Source organism: Lissotriton helveticus, chromosome 6 (assembly GCF_964261635.1).
Source record: "Lissotriton helveticus chromosome 6, aLisHel1.1, whole genome shotgun sequence".
NCBI classification, from domain to species: domain Eukaryota; kingdom Metazoa; phylum Chordata; class Amphibia; order Caudata; family Salamandridae; genus Lissotriton; species Lissotriton helveticus.
This window is the reverse complement of record NC_136067.1, coordinates 1364460225-1364483411: the sequence shown is the minus strand read 5'-3', so window position 1 is coordinate 1364483411 and position 23187 is coordinate 1364460225. Positions and strand designations below refer to the sequence as shown.

At 45.2% G+C, this 23187-nt stretch overlaps 1 protein-coding gene across 1 annotated transcript in view; it reads left to right on the top strand.

Annotated features, from left to right (window-relative positions):
* Positions 1-23187, top strand: part of PSEN2 (presenilin 2) — a 443825-nt gene that overhangs the window by 238604 nt on the left and 182034 nt on the right. Inside the window, exon 5 of the mRNA XM_078649110.1 lies at positions 21395-21462. Coding sequence (XP_078505236.1) covers positions 21395-21462 — 68 coding nt within the window. The remainder of the gene's footprint in view (positions 1-21394; positions 21463-23187) is intronic.

The following is a 23187-nucleotide window of genomic DNA, read 5'->3' as shown; positions in this document are numbered from 1 at the left end:
GAGGTTATAAGAAAGGTTAGTATTACCTATCCGTCGATTGATAGGCTCTCCAGTAGTATTTTAGGTTCTAATTCCTCAGGAAATAGTTAATTGCTTTTAAATTTGTATTTCTTATTATATTTAATCAACAATATGCAAAGGTACACACAGTGCAGAGAAAAAATGAGTTGCAGTGTGCATCTTTGAAAAAGATCAGTAAGAGGCATTCTTCACGAATATTCAATCATTACACAATGAATGCATTACTACTACAAGTTCAAGTTCAGGTTTAGCATTTGTATAGCGCACTACTCACCCATAGGGTCTCAAGGCGCTTGAGGGAGGGAGGGGGGGGGGGGTAATTACTTATCGAATATTCAAGTTTTTAGTTGTTTTCTGAAGGAAAGGTGGTTCTGAGTAAGGCGGAGGTGGGTGGGGAGAGAATTCCAGGTCTTGGCTGCTAAGTAGGAGAAGGATCTTCCCCCCATGGTGGATCTATGGATGCGTGGAATTGCAGCGAGGGCTTGATTGGACGATCGTAGTTGGCGGGAGGGGGTGTAAAAGGACAGGCGCGTGTTGAGGCATTCGGGTCCAAGGTCGTAGAGGGCTTTGTGTGCGTGGGTGAGGAGACGGAAGGTTATTCTTTTGTTGACAGGAAGCCTACGAGCTATCAATATTCACATCTATAGCAAAGGGTTTATTATCACATTTCCCATTGAACAAGTCTTATCTAACATAACTGTCCCGTACTTGAGAGCATGTTAAAGTCATTAACTCCTTAACTGGAGCCTTTTCTCTCTCCTCTTCCCCCGTTTCTTTTCCCACCAGGTATTGTTTGAACACGCCTCAGAAGTTCTTAGAACGATTCAGCAGTGGAAGTAGCTCACTGTACAGCTCGGATTGGGTATTGCAGTATATCATATCCCTAGACCAATCAGGACTTGTAGGAATCAGGCCACATGCCCAACTGATAGCAATCCTACGTGTGGCAAGCAATAATCCCATGTCAATTAATATGCAAGCATCTTTGGGCAACTGCCACGTATACCCCAACAACGCCATCAATGGATTCAATAAGAGTTCAAGGCCACAAATTTCGCTCAGTAATTTGAATATTTGTTCCCAATAGTTAGCTATACCGAGGCATGCCCAGGCAAGATGCATAAATCCAGCTGGGTCCATCCTACATCTCTCGCAGGCAGCCGAGTCTCGTAGACCATATCTAAACAGACGCTCAGGAGTGTAGTAGACCCTCTGGAGGAATTTAAAATGAAGTAGCTAGTGTCTACCATTTAGCGACACGTGTTTAGTGACTTCACAGCAGTAGCTCCACATCTTGTCGTCAAGTGCAACTCCCAAGTCAGTTTGCCATTCTAATCTGGCTTTGGTGAAGTGATGCCGTCTATTGTCTTGTGTTATAGAATATATTATAGAGACCAATTTACGGAGGGTCTTTCAACTGAAAAGGTGAGAAAGAGCTTTCAACTTCGGGAGATCCTTCATCTACCAGCCCAACAGCTCACTTAATTTGTGTCTAACTCTTTAAAATTGGAAGAGAACCAACTGCGAGGGGGGGAACATCCCCTTCCATCAGCTCGTCCCAGCTAAAAGCTCTACCTTCCACAAACATATCCTCCATCTTGGAGACCCCTATTTTATCAAGCGCCTGAATGGCCCCTCTCTCGCGACTTAATGGCATCCAATCATATCACTTAATTAGGAAAGAAGGGTAATAAAGAATAGCTCCCACTTGATGTTTCAGCAAGTTATACCAAGCATGCACTACAAAATTATTAGAATCTAAGACCCCTGTTCTTCTTATCGGCGCCCGGAACAGTCGTGTAGACAACTGCTCCAGAGCACTGCAACGTTTTCTATAAATAAATGCGGAGGGCCCACGTCTTCCTGCAGACAGTGGTAGACGTGGGAGCCTTGGGCTGCTCTGTAGTAGAGCTCGAGGTCTGGGGCGCCCAAACTCCCAAATGCATATGGAAGTGTTAATATATTCCAACTTACTATCTGTTGTTTTCCAGCCCAAGCGAGTCTAATGAGAAGTGAGCGATTAATTTTAACGATATGCTGGGGCAGAGCCATGGGTAAGTTTAGGAAAAGAAATAGAAGTCTGGGCAGGACTACCATCTTTATAAGGGATATACGTCCAAATAGTGACAGAGGTAGATGGGTCAATTTTTCAGTATCTTCCTCCAGTCTAGAGATCAGTCTACCATAATTCTCCTTGATCACCAGTGCCGAGGCCGTGTGTACTCGGACACCGAGATATCTAATAACATCCGTTGACCACTGTAGCGGATATCCCAGCTCTGTCGGTATCATAGCAGGAGTCAAGGAAAAAATTGTTGACTTTGCCTAATTCATTTTCAAGCCCGATCTGTCCCCATATTTTACCCCCTCTTTAAGAATTGGGTTAAGATTCAACTTTGGGTCTCTTACATAAAACAACGTATCATCCACATATGAGGACACAATGAGGTTATACCCAGGGAATCTGATTCCCCTATGGCTGAGGTATTCCCTAAGGGCACAAGCGAGCGGGTCCGCTACTAGAGCCTATAACAGCGGGGATAGGGGACACTCCTGTCGCGTACCTCTGGATATTTTCATAGGGGATGTAACAATATCTCCTACACGAATTCGAGCAGATGGAAAACTATCTAAGACCTCTACCAAACGCAAGAAAATACCGCCCACTCCCATTCATCTCAAGACTGCATACATGAATGGCCATTCTACAGAGTCAAAGGCCTTCTCTGTGTCTAAGAAGACCACGGCTGCCGTAATCTCAGGTCTTGTATGCTGCATTGCCCGAATACCATTCTAAGATTGTAAGAAAGGTTACGTTCTGGAACAAACCCTGCTTGCTCTGAACCTACCAGCAGGGGAACCAGCAGAACCATGAAATTGGGTAGGACTTTCGCAAATAATTTTGTGTTGACATTGAGAAGCGATAACGGACTAAATGAGGAGCATTCATCCGCCGGTTTCCCAGGCTTCAGGATAGTTACTAAAAGTGCCTCTCTCATGGAAGCAGTCATCATTCCCTCCTCTCCCATCTCTTCAAAAAGAGTGAACAGGTGTGGGATAAGTAAGTCTTTGAATTCTTTGTAGAACGCCACAGTAAGACCATCTGCCCCAGGCCCCCCCTCCCCTCATCTCATCGAGCGTAAAGCCGATATCTCATAGGCTTCCAAAGGTCTCATCAAGTGTGTTTATCTGAAAGACAGGGCATCTTAAACTGTTCAAGATAGTCAATAATGGCTGCTTTGTCAGTGGAGACTTTCTTGCTATATAGATCAGTGTAATATTGGTTAAACCTGTTAGGAACCTCTGCGGTGTCAGCCAGCAAACCTCGATCTGCAGCTAGTATCTCATTCACATTTGCTGCCTCCCTCCTACCTCGCATCAGGGTAGCCAGCACAGCACCATGACGGTCACTTTCACCATACATGTGTGCAACTGCATATTTCCCCATATGTTTAACTTCATTACCTGCAGTCTCATGATATTCAATCAGCATATCTTTAAATCTTTCAGCTGCAGCAGGGCAATCATTCTCCGCTATTTCTGTTTCAAACTCAGTCAGCTTTCCCTCTAGATGCTTCAGGCATTGTCGGATAGAGCTTAACACCCCAGAATGCTTAGACATAGCTATCACCCTGATATACGCTTTGAATGTTTGACAAACAGTTGCAAACGTATGGACCGATTCTATGTTGGTGTCAAAGAAGGATTCTATTGCCTCAACAAGCTCAGCATGGAAACACTGTCCATTAGTAAGAATGCCGGGAAGCGCCACGTGAAGGGCGCCGGTCTCGTCCTTAAGTACCTAGCAGGATCGGGGAATGATCTGAGAGAGAGCGAGGGAGCACCTTACAGTCCTGAACCCGCTGCATCAGGCTTCTCGATACAAACCAATAATCTATTCTAGTGTGTAATTGATGTGGTGCAGAATAATTGGTGAACCCTCCGCCCCCAGGGACCTCTCCCTCCATACATCCAGCAAGTCAAGCTGCAAGGCTATATCGCAAACTACTCTCGCTGCATCAGAAGGGTGCCTCGCCGGCCGGCCCGAGTGATCCAAGACAGGATCCATCACGCAATTGAAATCCCCTCCCCAGAGAATGGGCGAAGCCCCCCCAGTCTTCATGTGCCCCAGCAAGTTATGATAAAACAACGGGTAGTCCTAATTAGGCCCATAGATATTAACTACTAGCCAGTCGATCCCCTTACTCGTACAGCTGGAAATTGTATATCTGCCGGCTACGTCGTTTCAAGAACTTGTATTTTAATACCCGACTTGGGGTTCACCCATGTGATGACACCCCTGGCATGTGTAATGAAGCCAACCGAGTGTATGAGACCGCTTAGAGCCTGACTCTTTAACGTATTGCTTCCCACCGGTAGGTGGGACTCCTGCAACAGTGCAATGTCTATCCCATGCCTCGTAAGGTATGCCATAACCTTACGCTGCTTCGTATAGTAATTCAAACCTCCTATGTTCCAGGTGAGTAGTCTAACTTTGTTACCTCTACCTTCCAATGGGGGTTAGCATAAAGATAACGTAAGGGACCATCTTATATCCAGAGTAACACAGATTACGTCCCTGGTACATCCTCATTCGTAAAGCATAGCTTGCGCATAGACTGCCTCCTGCCCTGTATTACCGAACACAACCCCCACCCACCCACGTATTGCCTACCCCAACAGGGCATGATCGAGTCCAACTCACCCTTACCATGTTGCCTAGCGATTCCATAACAAGTAGAAAAGCATATAAGAGAATTGTGTGCAAAAACAAAACAGATAGTGGGTAACCCTCAGGGGTTTACGTTACCGGCATTACACAAACATACACTTAAAACCTTGTGAAATCAATACTAGCCATCCACCTCTATTAAGCAGTCCCCACCTGACTGTGAGCAATAAATCCCTTCAGAGCAGACTGCACCGCAGCATATGAAGTAGCATAATCAAAACATAGCTCCTGATCCTTGTACAATAGATCCAAACATATATTGAATCACTTCAAGTTTCTCAGGGTTCAGGCTCCATAATAGTTCAAGTCTCAGCACGCCAATTACACCAGGGTAACTCCACAGGATACATCCCTGCAGAGTAACAATAACATACCTATTACTATAATTCACTCACTGTCCGTCTCACCAGCCTCGGACCGTCACTCTTTTAGATCACCACTTGCTGCGTCCTGTTTTTCTTGACTCAAGTTGTCTTGTCTAGCCAATATAGCACAGTCTTTAAGGGCCTTTTATAGTGACCTAGGGTCAACAAATATTTTCGAGGTGCCATTCATTGTGACCCTAAGCCTGGCCGGGTAGAGCATAGCATAGTCTAATCCCAGTTCTCTCATTTTCCTCTTCTTGGGACAAACTGCTTCCTTGCCTCCTGGACTTTAATGGTAAAATCAGGGAATAGTGATAGGGATGAGCCCGCATACTGCAGATCTTTCATCTCCCGCGGTCTTCTTCAGGGCAGCGTCTCTATCCCTGTAATTCAATAATTTCGCAATCACTGGGCGGGGTGGAGCACCTGGTGGTGGCCTAGGCCCTCAGAGAGCGAAGAGCGCGCTCCACAATAAACATATCCGAAGAAGTATTTCAGCCGAGCAGAGTGACAAGCAACTTTTCTATGAAGACCTCCATGTGCCCAATCGACGTGGTCTCCGGCAGCCCAACTACGCAGATATTGCTGCTTTTAGATCTCGCTTCTAAATCTTATGCATTATCCTTCGCTGGGTCAGCTTCCGTTTGCGCCTCTTCGACGTCCGCAAATCTCCTCTCTGTCATATCTATTCGCTCTGCATGCTTGTCTTTGCGCTCCGACATCCTGTCCATTCTGTAGGCCAAAGAGTCAATTTTTGCGTCGATAGTGGACAGGCTGTTTTGCATAGGTGCTAAAATCTGTCTCAGCTCTCCCTCTGGTTCTTCTAAGGTCACGGACTGATCCGCTCCTGTCGGATCCACCTCATCCTCCCTATGGATCCACCTCCTCCTCCCTATGGATCCACCTCCTCCTCCCTATGGCGTGACTTCCGCTGCTCAAATTGCAGCTTCTGCTGTGTTTTATCCACCTTGCCCATCTTTAGAGAGTAGGACCCAGGGAGTGCGCAGGCCACACTTTGTCTCAGGTTTTAGCCCCAGTGAGGTTCTCCTAGATAAGTGCCCGACGTTACTGTCTCCCAAAGCACTCAGTACTCCCACTTGTCAGCCACTCTTCCAGTTTAGATCACACGGCACCCCGCAAGCCCAGCCACTCTTTGCTGATGTTCATTGTTACATAGTCCAGGAGCCTCATGCGCCACCCAGGGAGACCCCTGCGTCCGATCCAGTGATCAGTTAAGACTGTCTTGGGCACGCTGTTCTAACTACGCTTCACAACTAGATGCCCCACATCTACCAATTCTTTTACACTGGGGCACAGTGCACTTTGCCCCCAGCACTCAAGGCGTATCTTCAGATTTCGTATCTCAGGGAACTTCCTGATGCAGCTCAGCGGCCTTCCGGCATGCACCAAAGTACCCCAGGCACTCACCCAACGCAGGGTCAGATTGTCGTTAATACACGCAGTGGGAGGGGGTGGAAGCAGATATGTCAGCAGCCTTCCTGGCAAGACTAATATTCACTCATTACTCTGCAGCAACTTCGAAAATAAGCACTCCTAGGCTGCAACAGTCTGTTTTCAGCATCTGTTATTGCATTACAAGGCCTATCCATGCAATCTATCAAGGCAAGGCCACCTCGTCTCCTGCGTTCAAATCACCTCAGTACCCTTGCCGCCCCCCTGCGACTGAAAGAACGTCAGCCGGCAGGTACTCCTGTAAGGGGATTAGGCCAGCACTCCTCTATCTCCGCTAGGACCCGCAGCTCAAAGCGTGCACCGTCAAGGGAAACCAGCGTCCACAACCGCTTACAGCCGGGTACTGGCGCAGATCTCACCATGCCCGCGCAGAGGGCCCTGTGTCGGTGTTCTTTGTCTGCGCGGGCAGGGTGCACCAATTTTTCTTTATGCTGGGCTCATATGGAAGCCCATACTCCCCATTAACAGTGGCGGCAATTGTAGTGCCGGGTGGACTGAGAATGCCAGGATAATTGCCGGATCGTTCCGATGGCTAGCGGAGAGCAGTTAAGCCGCTGCCATCTTTATGCCCAGGCAAGCTCTGCCCCCAGGAAAAAGTTAATTGTGCTTTCCTTTCTTTTAAGTCTGAATGTTTTATTGGGTGCAAAATAAAATGCAGTCAATCAGCATTACATCGGTAGACAACAATTATCATAATATAGACCAGTTATATACTTAGAACTCATCATTGTATTCATGCTGTGGTTGGAGTCTTTCATCAATTATTTTGAATTGGTATCATAGGACTCCATTGAAAAAAGTATCAAAAGCATTGGACATGAACGAAAGGAGGTACAAGAAGAAAGCAGTTCTGTATGGAAAACATAGACCAACATTCAAGCAGCTGAACACTCCAGCCATGGGGAAATCGTTATTTCCACAAACTTAAAAAACATTAAGAGAAGCTTTAAGAGAATGACGTACTCTTCATGTACAGGGTACCTCTATAGGACCGAATCAACCTGAACCTGCTCTCATACAGCCGTCCCTCTTCTTTCTCGCTCACTGTACTGCCACACCTGAATTATCACATATGACCAGTTCCTTCGGGAGCTTGCTGTTCAGGGAGGCAGCAGCCTAGCTCCTATATATGCTGGGGAGTGGCCTCAGCACCTAGTTGATGATCTTGGGATTGCCTTAATGCTGCTGTCCCCCCTTCAATCACATTCTTTTTAAAAAGATTTTTTTTAAATATATTTTCTTTTTTAAACTTAGAAACAACTTGTGGCCATAAGGTACATACACAGAGGGTAGACTCTAGCTTTGACAATGCAGTTGCAATTAGCATACATCTCAAGCATTGATATTGAGCAGTGATTACACAGTCGCAATTTCAGGGGCATCATACTGTACAATCGTACTTAAGTAGATCAACAGAGGCTCCCAGATATCATTCGGTCAGGAGGTCACCGGCAATTCCTCCCCATATAACACTAAATTCTCTCTGCAATAGGTCAAATCTTTGAGCAATAATTAAACTGTAGGACTCCATTTGTTATCCCACACCATCGCCACTCGCTGCTTGACAATAAGCAGTGCTACTCTAGCTAGTTTCCCCTTAACACCTTTCAGAAAAGGGAGTAGTCCCAATAAACACACCTGAGGTGAGCATTTCAGTTCAACCCCGATGATTTTGGACAGTCTAGCGACCACCTCAGACCAATAGTTCCTCACCCGCCTACAGGACCAGGCTAGGTGCCAAAAGTCCGCACCCGAGGCACCACACCGTGTACATGTGTCCGATTCCCTGAGACCATATTTAAAAAGCTGGTGGGGTGTATGGTAGATCTGGTGAAGGTATTTGAAATGTATAATACATTCGATTAGATGTGAGGGCGCCAGTCAGAGCACAGCTGTGTTCCCATTCTTCTCGAGTGAACTGCGGGTCCAGACACTCATTTCATTTATTCAGGCTCTTATCGTTGTGGAGGGCCCTGTTCGCCCTGGCCGCTCGGTATAATTTAGTAAGTAGCTTGTATCGGGTGGGGCTGGTAAGTAAGGTGTGTAATGCCAAGGACGTCAGGGGTTCCGCAGGGAACATCGGAAAGTGGGCCTGTGATGCTCCCCTCAGTCTGTGAAGCGAGAATGTAAACAATAGGGTTTTATGCTGGATTTAGTCAACATCAGCAGATGTCAAAAACTTGCCATGAGGAAATAGATCCTGCATTTTGTCAATGCCCGCCTGAGCCAGGGTGCGCATGATTACCACCTCATGGGTCACTGAAAAGTCTGCGTGGTAAGCTATAGGGAGCAGTGGAGAATATAATGGCAGTTTCTCATTTTTATAAGAGCGATGCGATCCGCAAGGGAGAGTGGAAGACAAATTCACCTGTCTATTTGATGTTCTAACAACGTCGTAGCAGTGCCATAATTCTCACGGAGTACTCTGTCAGGATCTCGGTGAATCCAGATCCCCAAATACTTTACCGACTCCTTCTCCCACACAAGGGGGAATTCTAGCTCTTGCCGGAGTGTGCACGTGGTCAGTGGCATCACTACCGGTTTGGACCAGTGTGAGAGAGACGACAACCATACCTGTGAAGTTTGCGATCGTCACGAGCCGGCACCACCAACATTACCGCCTAATGCATCTTGGGACTTGAAGGAAATAGAGACGGGCCGATTGACACTCCCGTATGCTCTGTCTCCCCAGAGTCATGACCTGGAAGTCAGCGCAGGAGACCCGGAAAGGAAACAGCACGAACCAATGAAAAAGGACATAGACCAGGAGGCGGTTTCTTGGAGCAACGAGAACGAGGACGGACAAGGAGGGAGAGACGCCGAACGTCGGAGAAAGCCTGGGGAGGGCGCCGTGGAGTTCCAGAAGGAGACGGAGCCCGCCGTGGACCAGGACGACGACGAGTCGGGAGACCGATGGACCGAGGAGTGGTGGTACACGCCGGAGGAGGCTGGAGAGCGGCCGCAACTCACGGAGAGAGTTGCGGCGGAGCCGGTGAGTGGGGCGTACTCCGGGGACTTGGGACTGGGGAGAGGTGCAGAGAAGGGTAGCGGGTAGTTGTCGTACTCGAGTCGGGAGGTGGGTAGCAGAATCTAACTACCTGATTGTTACATTGCCTTTGCCCGACATTAGATGGCTATAAGACAGCTTCATGTATTTGGTCCTTCACAATTGTTACATTGCCTTTGTCCGATACTGCCTGTAGACGGCTATAAGACAGCTTCATGTTCTTGGCCCTTCACAAACCCTCTTATGTTTGCCCAACCACGCACCTGATAGCATCCCACACTATTTATGATTTACCTTATTTCCTACCCTCCCTCATCCGAGCACATTTTCCTTAACTCAGACTCCCTTCACCTATGGTGTGGTGACCGGTTTATTGTAACCAAAAGCGTTACAGAGTGACTGACGGCTCCCTTTGTCTCGCTCTTCTATGAGCCTCCGGGGAGACCCCATCCTGTCCGAAGAGGAGGAGTCGGGAGCACCTAGGATTGGCCACGTCTCATCAAGCAGTTCAGAAGAAGAGGAAGACCAGGATAATAAACCATCTGTATCGCTAACTATTCCCATTACTACAAATAAACCACTTCCTTTTGGATCATATCTACAGCCTCCTCGCCTGTTTGTTAAACCCGCGCTCCCACAACCAGTTTATAGATAATCCATAGAACCGAGCAAACCAAATGTATTCCCGCAGAACAGGCGCGCAAATGGGTGCGGGGTTCCTGAATAAAAAGCAGCATGTCGTCTGCATACAACGAAATGATGAGCTGACGGTGATGCAAGTTGATAGCCGCATATTTATGACATTACCCGATAAGACAGGCCAGTGGTTCCAGTGTCAGAGCTAATAACAGCGGTGAGAGGGGTCACCCCTGCCTGGTGCCTCTAGTGATGGAGAACGGTTCAGAGGTATGACCACCCACTGGGACCCGCGCCGCCAGGTGTGCCTAGAGTAGTTTGACCCAGTTAATAAAAAAGGGAGAACAGTCCATCCGCTGGAGTACAAAGAACAAATAGCCTCATTTGATTGAATCAGATTCCTTGGCAGCGTCGAGCATGGCAGCTGCCGCCGGCAAGTCAGGAGAGAGGGTGTGGAACAGAGCAAACAGTGTGAAGATTATGGGAGGTGGACCACGTGGGTATAAATCCAGACTGGTCTGGTAGGACCAGATTCTGCATCAACGGTTGGAGGCGAGTGGCCAATATCTTCGCTAAAATTTTCACATCGGTGTTGATGAGCGATAGTGGCCTGTATGAATCACAATAAGCAGGCGGTTTGTCCTTTTTAAGGTCTTGCCTACGCAGCGCGCAGGCACTGCAAAGGCAAAAATACCTATTGCTATTGCTTCGGCTTTTCAGCCAAACATGTGCAGGCGTTCCATTGTCTTAAATGACAATGTGTGCACGTCTGGCGAGTCACTTGCGGGCGCGAGCGACCCCATATGGTAGCAATTATCGCTCCCGCAAGTGAATCGTGCAGCCCCCCATCCCTCCTCCTCCTCCTCCTCCTCCACCCTCCCTCCTTCTCCCCTCCTCCTCCTCCCTCCTCCTCCTCCCCACTCCCTCCTTCCCCCCTCCTTCCTCCCTCCCTCCTTCCTCCCTCCTCCTTTCCTCCCCCTAATCCTTCCCCCCCCTCCTCCTTCCCCCCTCCTCCTCACCCCCCCCTCCGCGAGGCGCGCTGGTTGCCTGCAGACTGCTAACCTGTGGTCCCATTACATCCCGTTTCTCTCTTGTGAGAATGGTGACTTGAGCTCTGACCCTCTCTTGCTGAGAGGCACGCAGATGCAGCCTCCCCTAGTCTTCTTGGTGCCAACGTCTTGATGGAGCAGGGAATGGAAAAAGAAAGGCGGCCATATTGCTGTGAGTGGGGAGAGACCTGTACCGCCCCTCTCTGATGTCGGACTACCTCGGCCTGTGGCGCTGCACCAGCCTTGGTGCCGTAGACCGCTCATGGGGACCTCCCGATGACCGAAGTGCAATGGTGGAGAATCAAAGCGGTGATCCCGATGCTGTCTCGTGTTTTCCTGCCCAAGGTGCTACTGTATGCTTCGGACTGCCTGTGCTCTGGCAGTGACTCTCACAACCATTCCCGGGCATGGCCCAAGTGCTGTAGGTCTGCAGAGTGCTACACTACTACCCCTTAGATCTGTCGACAGAGGGACTCACTCCCTCATGTACGCAACTCTTCTGAAGCTGGGGCATTTTACACACCTTCCCACATAATGCTTGGAGCTGCGTCACTTGCGCTCCCAATCCCCTCAAGCATGCGTACACACAGTAGCTAAATCGCCAAATGACCTTTCCCTTGCGGGTAGCACCGTCGCACTGCTGCACATGATCATGACTTGCCTGCATCTAATATAAGTACAGCGAAATACACTGTTCTGCATCAAGCAGCTCCCCACCACCTCCAGAGCCCCTGATATAGAACTTGCCACTGTATCCATACGTCCATCCTACGTGTAGCTTGTGCCGTCATGTCTTCACTGATAGGCTATTAGGTTATTTTAGGCCTATATGTTCTTCTGCTCATGCACTGGCCGACATCATTATTATATGCCTATATGTTTTTTTTTGCTTATATGCTCCCTCACTCATCTTATAGCAACACTGCTAGCAACACTATTGTAACTACCTCTGAACATAATATATACACTGGACATATACACATCGTATACACTGTTGTCATATATCTGTGTTTATTTCATGTAACTGTGTCTACTACCTATGAAACTCACTCAACTAAGATTGCTTAGAATACAATTCTGTGTTTATTGTTACACTATATTTGCTTTTACATCATGAAAGTTGCCCTGGTTACTAATATGTAACCAGGGCAACTATCTCTCTGCCTACTATGTAAAGCGCTCTGATCCCTTTGGGCTGAGTTTGCACTATAAAAACTCCACAAATAAATAAACTTAAGAGTGAGTAGGACTGTAGGCTTTGCTTCAGTGACACAGGTTAAAATTAACCTGTTCACTCCTGCTGATCACTACACGGTATGCTGCTCTCACTCTGCTCATGGTGCTTAGCTCCTGGTTAAGGCGATAGCCTTCCACCACTACGAGGGTAGCACTCTGGGTGCCCTGCCCAGTCCAACAAGCCTGCAATCCGTGAGACAGGCCTATGTCAGGGTGGACACGCATGATTCGTGTTCACCCACAACAATAACAAGCATTGGCATAGCCAATAGGTCTCTCTTTTGGGACCTTCGAAGTATTTATTTATGCAGCACAATATCCTTTGTGCAACAACATCAACTGTTGTGTGGCTAAACACTTATAAGGTCCCAAAGGTGAGACCTGCTTGTTTAATAAAGTAATGATTAGTGCCTCACGAAGAGACGAGGGGAGTATACCTGAGTCATAAGTCTCTGCATACATTTCTGACAAAAAGGGGTGAGATCCTCAGCGTAAACCTTGTAAAATTCAGAGGAAAATCCGTCCGGGCCAGGCGTCTTTTTGTTGGGGAGAGAGGCTAGGGCCATGCGATTGTCCTCCACTGTGATAGGCTGACCCAAATAATACCTCTGCCCCTCTGACAACCATGCGAGGGCCACCTGCGACAAGTATGCATCGAGTTTTGCAATGTCAGTCTCACCTTGAGAGATGTACAGTGTCATGTATGTCTGTCTGAACTGCTCTGTAATGTCTGTGACGCTATAGTGGTCGTGCCCTGCTTTGTTCGTGATTATGTCTTGGCTCATGCGTTGTTTAATTTTCGTGGCTAGGTGATGTCCTGGCCTCCCACCCTCCCCATAGGAGCGAGCCACATGTCGTTTGGAGATGTATCGTAGCTCTTGCTCTGCCAATTTCGCATGCTCAAGTATGGCTTCTTTGAGGGACACCAGGGTCAATTCACTGGGTGCACACTCGTAGTCGCTCTCGAGGCGGGTCAGCGTTGTCTCTACCGTAGCTATTTGGCCCCGTAAATCTTTTAATATGCCAGCCGACGTATCTATGCATGTGCCCCGGATAGTAGCCTTAAATCCTTCCCAGAGTACTCCAGCACTATCTACAGACCCCGTATTGTGGGCAAAGTATTGAGTAATGGCCTCGCAAATGGTTTCCAAATAGAGAGGGTCCGACAATGCCTCGGAACTAAAGCGGTAGGTGAAGGATCGAGGAGTCATCTGGGGAATGCAGAGAGTGAGTTGCACAGGGCAGTGATCAGAGAGAGTGCATGGTAGGCTCTTCACTTCAGTCACCCAGCCTGCCACCCCCTCGCTCACCAGCCAGTAATCGAGGCGAGACCAACTGCCATGTGCTGTGGAAATATGCATACTCTAAAGTGTTTATACATGTCTGTGTCGCCATATGTCAAGCAATCCAAGTTCCGCCAGCCCGGCATTAATAACGTGAGTCGCCCCTGGTGAATGTCCCTCCCTACCACTGGACTTCTCTTTCCTGGGGTCCAGGTGCGTGTTTAGGTCCCCCCCCGCCCCCCCAAGAGAATATCTGCGTCCGGCCAGTGTCGTAGGACCGCAGGAAGACCCTCATACAAGTCAGGGTCATCTATATTAGTAGTTAACGATGGTGACTAATTTACCTGCTGGTGTACCGTGCACCATAGCATAACGACCTACCGAGTCAATATGAGTTCAGTGCACTGTAAAAGAAAGGCCCTTCTTTACCAGTGTGAGTACCCCCTGGCTATAGGAGGAATAGGAGGAGGCCAGGTGAAAGCAAGCCCAGCGAGTCCCAACCAGCTGATCGGTATCTCGTTTGAGATGTGTTTCTTGCAGGAGGGCAATGCTGATGTGGTGGCGTTCAAAATGAGCTATCACCTGTCAAATCCTTTTTGGCGAATTGAGCCCCCGTACATTCCATGTTAGACAAGAGATTGTTATACCATTACTGTGCATATCGAAAGTAGAGTATACAGAATATGGAATCTACCCCATGTCCAAATTGTGAACCAAAAGCGTGAGTAATATCCAGTGCAAACGAAAATGGTCTAGCCACATGAACAAACCCCAATTCTTCCACCACCCCATCTCCCCCCACCCACTTCAGCAACCCCAACACGCTAAAGCCATCCCGAACACCCAGTAACAAATCCCCAGTACAGTCCTAAAGAAATAACTAATAAAGGGGAACACCCATATAGGGGGGTGCCGAGCACAAACTCCCTCCTGGTGTAAGTAGGAGGTGGCCGAGCTATCGTGCCTTTCCAATCCCAGCCCCTGTAACCACATATCCTTAGAAGTAAGCCCAACTCTCATCTTATTTGGCATTGTACCTATGTTGGGTGGGGTACGAGATCAGACTGGGCCCCAATATAAATGGGTGTTTTACCTGATTTTGTTGGCAAGGAGAGAGATTTGTATGTTGTGGCGCCAGGAAACCCCTCCCAGGTGGAATGCCTGGTGGAATTCCGTCATGTACTTTCGAGCTGTAGACCAGAGGGTAAATGTCTTTAGAGAGAGGCCTGACACTGGGTTGTTTTGGAATTGACTGGATGACCCTCTTTGAGATTATTTGAGGTTACCTTACAATAGATCAGGGTACAGGATAAGTTCCACTGATTAAAACCTCTGGTTCAGCTCAAGTTGAGTATAAACGGGCACTCCCCGTAAAGAATATACCAGCTGAGACTAAGAACGACCAAAGTTATCTGTGCCAGAGGTCGGGCAGGCTGAGAGGCGGCAGTAGCTACGGAGGTCATATGAGGAAAGAAATTTAAAAAAGAACGTATAGGAGAGCCCTCCCAATATTGTGGTAGAAATGGTATACAGAAATGGAAGGATGGGTTGATACAATCAGAAAATCATTAACTGTCTCTATATCCATGCCACACCCTAGAACATTCCACAACCCACGGGAGTCACCACCAACTAGGATACAGAAAAAATAAAAGAAGAACCAGGAGTACTGCACCACTCCAACATGCAGGAATCAAAGTCAGCCCTGTCCATCACCCGTATCTTTGATGAATCTGGGGGTTAGTTCCCTTTCAAGCATTGCATTTTTTCTGTTGTCATGGGAAGAATGCCCAATCTTAGTGAATCTCGTACTTTTGAAGATCTTTGCCAAAGTTCTTTGAGACATTGGTAATCTTTTTTACTGTTTTCGTTTAATATACGTTGCTCTTTAGACGTGTATGCCTTCTTGGCAGAACTCTTTGTCTACTGCATAACTAAAGGGAATGTGATTGCTGTCTGAACAGAGCGATCATTAAGATCCCTAAACTGAAATTGCTTCACTCCATTATGTATCTTTGGAGACCTGTGTTGTTAAGGTTCTACCTCAAAGCCTCGATTTCTTGAGTAGGAGCTCTATAGTCGTAACCAATTCACTCTAAGAAGACGGGTGCACTGGTGAAACTGAGTAATGAAAAGGCAGATAAAGAAACTCCCACAGATCATTTTAATCCTATTGTAACCACACAAATTATTTGAAGAATAGGGCTAGCATGAACCTATTTAGATACCAAGACGTTTTCCTTGAATGGTTTGCGAGAAAGAAGCCGCTGCCAATATATTTTATGAGTAGTAATATGACTAGTAAATGTATAAATGGTCAACAATGCTGGAACAAGTTCAGCTTCAAGGCATGTATTCCTAATACAAACATAAATAAAACTCACTATGCAAATAAAAAATAACAAAACAGTCAGTATTAACACAGTTAACAATTCCGCTCATTACGTACTATTATTCAGTAAATGCCCTTTCAATTTCCCTTCGAACAGTGAAAGGGTACAGCATGACACAAGTCTAAAGGTAGCATATTCCGGTGTGCCGCTAAATATATAGCATTTTCATTTGGAACCTCTCTATTTTGAATTGGCAGGTAATCCTAAGGTTGTTTCATGTCTTTAAAATTGTAAAAGTGCTTGCATGTAGACTGGGGCCAGTCCTCAAAATTCTTTAAAAAAAAGAAAAAACAGAGACCAGAAATAAGTAAATCCTTAATGAGCAACCACCCCAGCTGAATTAAAAAACTTGTTATATGTTCAGATCTATTTAAGTCAAATATCATGTGAAGTACATGGTTCTGAATGGGTTGCAATGGCTGTGTATTCTAGCCTGGCATGCTCAAGGATGCCACAGAACAATACTATTGTCTTGGAATACCATTGTTGAATACATTTAGCTTGCAACATATAAGAGTGGGGATACGTGTGAGAAATGACACAAATTAAACTGAGCAAGCTTAGTTACTTCAGACATCTGGGAGGAAAAACATACATATGAGCCAAAAGTAACACCATGGTTCTTAACACTTTCTGTGCGGATGATGAGACTACACCAAAGTATTCTGTCCGGACAAGGCCTACCACGGAATCCATAACACTCGAATGCAGAATTTCTATTATGCAAGCTGTAAGATAAAAACAATTCACTGACTGTGTGTAGACATATTATGAATGCTTTTCAAACTGGGGCAGCATTACTTAGATCAACAAAGAGCTTTGCATCATCTGCATACATCTGGAATCCCAGAGCAGGATCTTTGGTTAACAAAGCAAAAGGAGAAACTGAATAATAACGAGGAGAACATTGAGGACCTCCACACTGGAGATCTGTAGGATCACATATATATTGATCCTGTTGAACACATTGAATCCTGCTAAGTATAAGGGACCTGATCCTTTATATTACCTTTACTCTCGCCCTATGTTCTTGGTCTAGCCTATTGTGCACAAGCCCATGGTCCACAGTGTTAAATACTGTGCTAAAATCTAATATGATTAGTGTTGCAGAGTGGCCATTATCGTGGCGCTCCAGCATTCGCTAACTCAAGTGGCCTTTATTGTCAGTCAGTGGCGGTACCAAGATACATGGGATTTCAAATAACTTTTTAGGTAATCCTGGAGCTGATTAGTGACAATTGACTCTGTGACTGTAGCTAAGAAAATAAGAGTGGAAATTGGCTTCTATATATTTGGCAGCTTTATGTTTAATTAAGTTTTCTTCATCAGTGGTAGGACACTCATGCTTTGTAAAGGCTGAGGGTAAATACCTCTCGGCAAAAATGGATTAACTGCACGATTCCTTATTTTAGGAAAGGTTCGGAATGGGAAGCCTGGGAACATTACTTCCAGAATGTGACTTGTGTGGTTTCCTGGTCCATCTTTTGGGATGCAGGGAAAGTTGTTGTCAGGTGCGAGCTCATCCTCCACGCTACCACATTCGTCTGACAAAATGAAACCAGGAAAACCGACTTAGAGCAACATACACTGCAGCAGTAGCTTCAGAACATACAACGTGCTCACGAAGTAATACAGCGACGACCCAGGGTCAGAGGTTTGCTTGAACAGTTATTGATTAGGGAAGACAGCCCTCAAATTGCTTCACGCCATGCAGCTTTATTATGAGAGAGGGGAAAAGGCTGACAGACTTTTGGCATATAAAATCAAACCAGAAAATAGAGTTTTAAAAAATATAGGCTTTATAACTTTTATACGCCATGCATATCGCAATTTCACTCAATAACCGAAAGGTCTTGTCAACGCTTTTACCTTAAGGAATACAGTCTTTACCAAACCGCACCCTATTGTATGCTGCTAAAATTGTTAAGATCTGACCACACTTTACCATAAACGGCTGCTAGTTGTTGTATACTTGACTGTATCTATTAGCACAACACTGCTATCGTCATGCCTACAAACCTTTTTCGTCTAAATGCCGTTGATGACACTGTTGTTGTGCATACCTTGCCTTTCTTTTTTTTTTTAACATATGTATGCTATAGAAGTTCGCTAATGCAACTTGGAAGTTTTTATCTATTCACTGTTTTTATGTCTTGCTCGTTTATATTAATTTGTACTGTTGCTGGCATCTTGCTGATGTGTACTTTTATGGATATTTTATATCCCAATAAAGTTATTATTGTAACATATAAAATCAAACTGGCCGATACTAAAAATACATTAAACTGCTTGTCAGCCCTGAAGGAGAGGATTGTGACTTCTTCAGATGGTATAGTTAGGGTATTCTCTTATTTGTTCTCATATCTCTGCCGAGCAGAGAACACAAGAAGGGCCAAGCAAGAGGACTCTTTCGCTGGTGTGATATTCCCAGACCGAAACCGAGCAAGTGAAACGCCCATCAGTCCTGCTGAGGTGCTGTAGGCCATTAAGAATCTCACCAAAAAAAAAGGTACTAGGCCCAGGCTTTTTCACAGTCTCCTTTCATCAGGTGCTTAAGGATTCAGTCAATTTCTGCTTTCAGGATCGGTGGCAGACCCCATGACGGATGGGGTCTATGACACCTCTAATACTCAAACCCAACAAAAACCTCAATCATGCCGGTAAAGTGCCCTATTGTGCTTTTAAATAATGATGTTAAAATATTCAATAAAATTCTTACTGCACAACTTGAAAATACATGGGCTTTGCTGGTTCATCCAGTTCAATTGGGCTTTATAAAAAAACAGACAGTTAATAGATAATACTGGCTTGGCTCAGTACCTGTTTGATGCTACTGCGTTTACACACTCCCACATGCTCCTTCTCTTGCTAGAAGTGTAGAAAGCTTTTGATAGGATCAATTATTCAGACCTGTACCAGATACCCAAGAAAACAGGTCTGGGGACTACAAATCATTAGTTTATGCTGTCAAATGTGTCCACCCATCGACTAGGATATCGGTCAGTAATCCTAGCAACTCTCTCCTCTAAGTCTAATCTGTGGACAACATATGCAATGGAAAAAGGGACTAAAACAGTATGAAACAAAATGAGCAAATGAAATAAATATGGGCACCGTTACGAGTCTAGGTAAAGGGTGCGGGTCGACTTCAAAGAGACCCAGGCTACATGTCATCGGTTCTGCAGTGTGTTCCAGCCCAGTCTTCCCTCCAGCTCTCCTTCAGCACAATACTGATTATTGCTGAAATTCTTTGTCCTTTTCTCCATTGAGCCTGTGGAACATATTTGCTTTAAATGATGCCCCTGTTTAAAGTTGTATTTTGTAAATCACTCTTGATGAAGTGCAACATTGAACAGCTCTATGGATATGCTGAATTATTACTTGATTTCCTACCTTCAAAACTTGGATAATGTTCGTTCAATGTGAGTAGGAGACACCATCTCAACCTGCCGCTACATGTATAGCGAAATTATGTGTGATTTTGTTCCTACAGTAGCAAATGCCCTGAGAGCCGGTCACTCAGCATTGATTTTCACATTTCATTCAGAAGTTTGTTCTGAAAGCATACACTGAGGTTGTCTCAAAATGTTTGAGAAATTGCATGTGTTAAGCTTCTCCGCTATTGCATTGGTTAATTCATTGTCACTTTTTAATAACTCTTGTGTGAAGTTTCTAGGTGCATGAGATTGATTAGAGTAGCGGCTGCGCTTGGCTACTCTACTGGCCTTTTTGCATACTTGATAGTGATTTTATTGCAGGTTATTATTTCCAGGTCAGGTTTGGATTTCCTTCATTTTCTTTCCAGCTGGTGGTTGGTTTCTTTTAATTGCACCTGGCCTAAAGAGAACCATAGATTGCATTGCTTATTAGCTCATTTGTTTTTCGTTCCTATTGAAGCCACTTTACTTGGGCCCTGATTACGACCTTGGTGGTTGGACCTCCAGGCCGCAGCGTCGGCGGTCAGGAGAACACCGCCAAGCAACGACATCCCAACTGCCGTATTTGGAGTTTATCGTCTGGCTGGTGGTCGTCTTGCGGCGGCGGCATGCTTTGTCTCACAGAGAGAGCTTGAAAGCAATGCCGCTGCAATGCAGCACTGCAGTGTCGTATGCGCACTGTTGTCATAAATTGCTTACAGTACGCGCACGGCAGTGCAGACATAGGGAGGCACAACATATCCCCCCTGCCACAATGCCCAATGGGCTAAATCGCCCAGGGGGCCCCTTCCCTGCCTTTCTGCTGACCTTTACATGGCAGGGTCCCGCTGTGAAAAGGTTGGTGGAAAGGCAGGTCGTAATCGGCACAGCCTCCATGGCCCACTGCTTTCTTTAACACCGCTGCCACGGGATCCAAGTCCGACCGCCATTCTCGTAATCGGGAGGTTGCACCGCCGCCTACGGTACGGCAGTCTTGGGGCCGCAGTACCCATAATCAGCCCCTTAATGCTGTTTAACAATACCTCATAAGTCTTTTTGTTCTGTTACAGATAATGTATAATCAAAATTCTCACAGGTTATATGCTTGGTATTCTTTACCATTTTATAATATTATATTAAATTGATCTAATATATGTTGTTTCTGATATTTTCTTTCTTTGGCATATTTGCATGTAGTCATGTGAAGATAGGCACAAGGAAATGAGTACAATGATTATAAGCATTTTTCCACGAATAACTTTGACAAATTCTCATGTTCTTGTAGTAAGGGCTTAAAATCTTTTCTCAAAACTGTGAGATCTCCAGAACTTCCGTTCCAGAGCTAACATCGTATTTGAGCAGATCCTCCTAACATTACACCTGTCAATTAATCATTTCCAACACATCACCAGACATTTCAACTCATGCTCGAATTAGAAGAATCAATAATGTGTTTTGAAATGTTGATTTAATTCCTTCATTCCTTTGCCTCGTCCGTGGAACCAGTCCCTATTGGTAGATGCCTGGCTGGAATCAGACAGTGATACTGATTATAAATATGTCTGGGCCTTGGTAGCTGTTCTGGTCAGTGTGTGGGTCCTGGTGTCTTGCCAACGTTGCTCTAGAAGTTAGCGATCTGAAGAGTGGATACAGTTAAATGAAATCTAATGTTATTCCAAAGGTATCTGGCCTGCTTGGTTGATTTCGCTGCCAGTCATTGTGTAATGCTTTTGTTTTTAGAACATGAAGATCAACACACTTTTCTTTCCTTTATTATAAACAGTTTATCCATGGCTGGCTGATCATGTCGTCATTGATGCTGCTGTTCTTTTTCACTTTTGTGTATCTTGGGTAAGTGTACAGCCCTAAACCTTCTTGTTGTCGTAGGCTCCAGGCCCTACTATGTGCGTGATTTCTTCATGGTTTTGTGGACACATTCCAACATTTCAAAGGGGGTGCAGGTGGTTTTGATGCATTCTGTCATTTTGGCTTCATTTGCTGTGTATTTAATCACAGATGGCTACAGAAAAGGGTACATACAATGAAAATGAAGCACCTCCAGTAGGTAATGATTTTCATCTACTGTTCTTTATTGTTAAATCGAACACTACAGATAGTTTTCATATAACTTCTTTGGCCTTCTGCATTGTTTCTGCAGCCATTATTCTTATGTATTGCATTGCACTGATATTTTAACATATAATATTTAGAAGCTTTTCTTGTTTTTAAGTTCGTCTAATATGGTAGTAAACGCACAATCAATTACAAGAGTTTTGAATGTGACTGTTGTGGTATAACTTTAACTGCCTTAGGTCTCACAAAGATGTAATGAGCAGCCCCGTACATTTTTAAACTGTCTTGGTGTTACTTGGCCCCGAGATTGCAGCTTTCAGTTTAAAGTATTGAGCATTTGCTATTAAGTGAGATTTTTCATTAATAGAATAATTATTTTTATGTCTTTGTTATTCTTAACATTGATTAAAAATACAAAAACACTACACATATTCTCTAATGTTACCATTTGTTTGGTTACATTAAACTGTAATTTAATTTGTGTTGCATTGTCATTAATACTGAACTGTGCTTTACATTTCGATTAAACTAAATAGAAGGAACATCCCTCTGCAGATATTCTATTTGTACAGGCGTTCGTATGATACCAAGGGAACTAATTTGCTGTGACATGTTTTTAGTGTAAGGTCACTGGAAGGATATAGTAACATTACCAACCATCTCACTTAAGTGCTCGGGGTACCTCCCACTCTGACGCAATCCATCTGTCTCTGGTCTGCTACACTTTGTTCAAGCACTATGGGTGTGCAAATTTTGCGTAATTTCCTTAAGCGTTTTTTTTATTTCAATTTTCTGTAATGCGGATCCGATATTTCGTGCTAAAAGCATAACTCAAAAACATAAGTGCTGTGAATAACATCCACTCGCGTTCTGTTAGTTTGCATTGTTATGTACTCCCAGTCCCACAATAGGATTTTTCACAGAACAGTTACTGGACGTGGCATAAAAATGTAATTTCATGAATTCCAAGTAAGAAGAGTAATTATGTGCAGTTAAGACACTCGCAATTCCTCCCAAACGCTTTAAAGCTTTGCACACTACCTCGCACAAGTAAAACTAGGGTGCGCATTCAGAACATGTGATTTATGGCATGTGCAACAAATCGAACTTTAGTAGGTCAATGTAGGAAGCTGGCTCTGTATATACTATTCCCAAATGAGGTATAGTTTGCAAAGAGTCATGTGGAACCCCAAAGGTAAGCAGAGGTAAGAGTAGATTGCACCTTACTCTTTATTTGTGCAAGTGTGGGCGAGCAGTAAGGCTTTATCAGAGGGTCGTGTTAAGCATTTGTTGTACACACTCAGGCAAGAAATGATGGCACACACTGAAACACTGAGCTCCAATCAATTTGTTTGTATAAAAAATATTATTTCCTTATTTTATTTGTAGAGCCAAGCCTGGTACAGGTACGTGAAATAATACTTTGCAAAATCTTATGCAGTGATTTACAGTTGAATGCAGGTTCAAATGGAGATGTTTGAAGTACAAGTAAATCAACAGTTC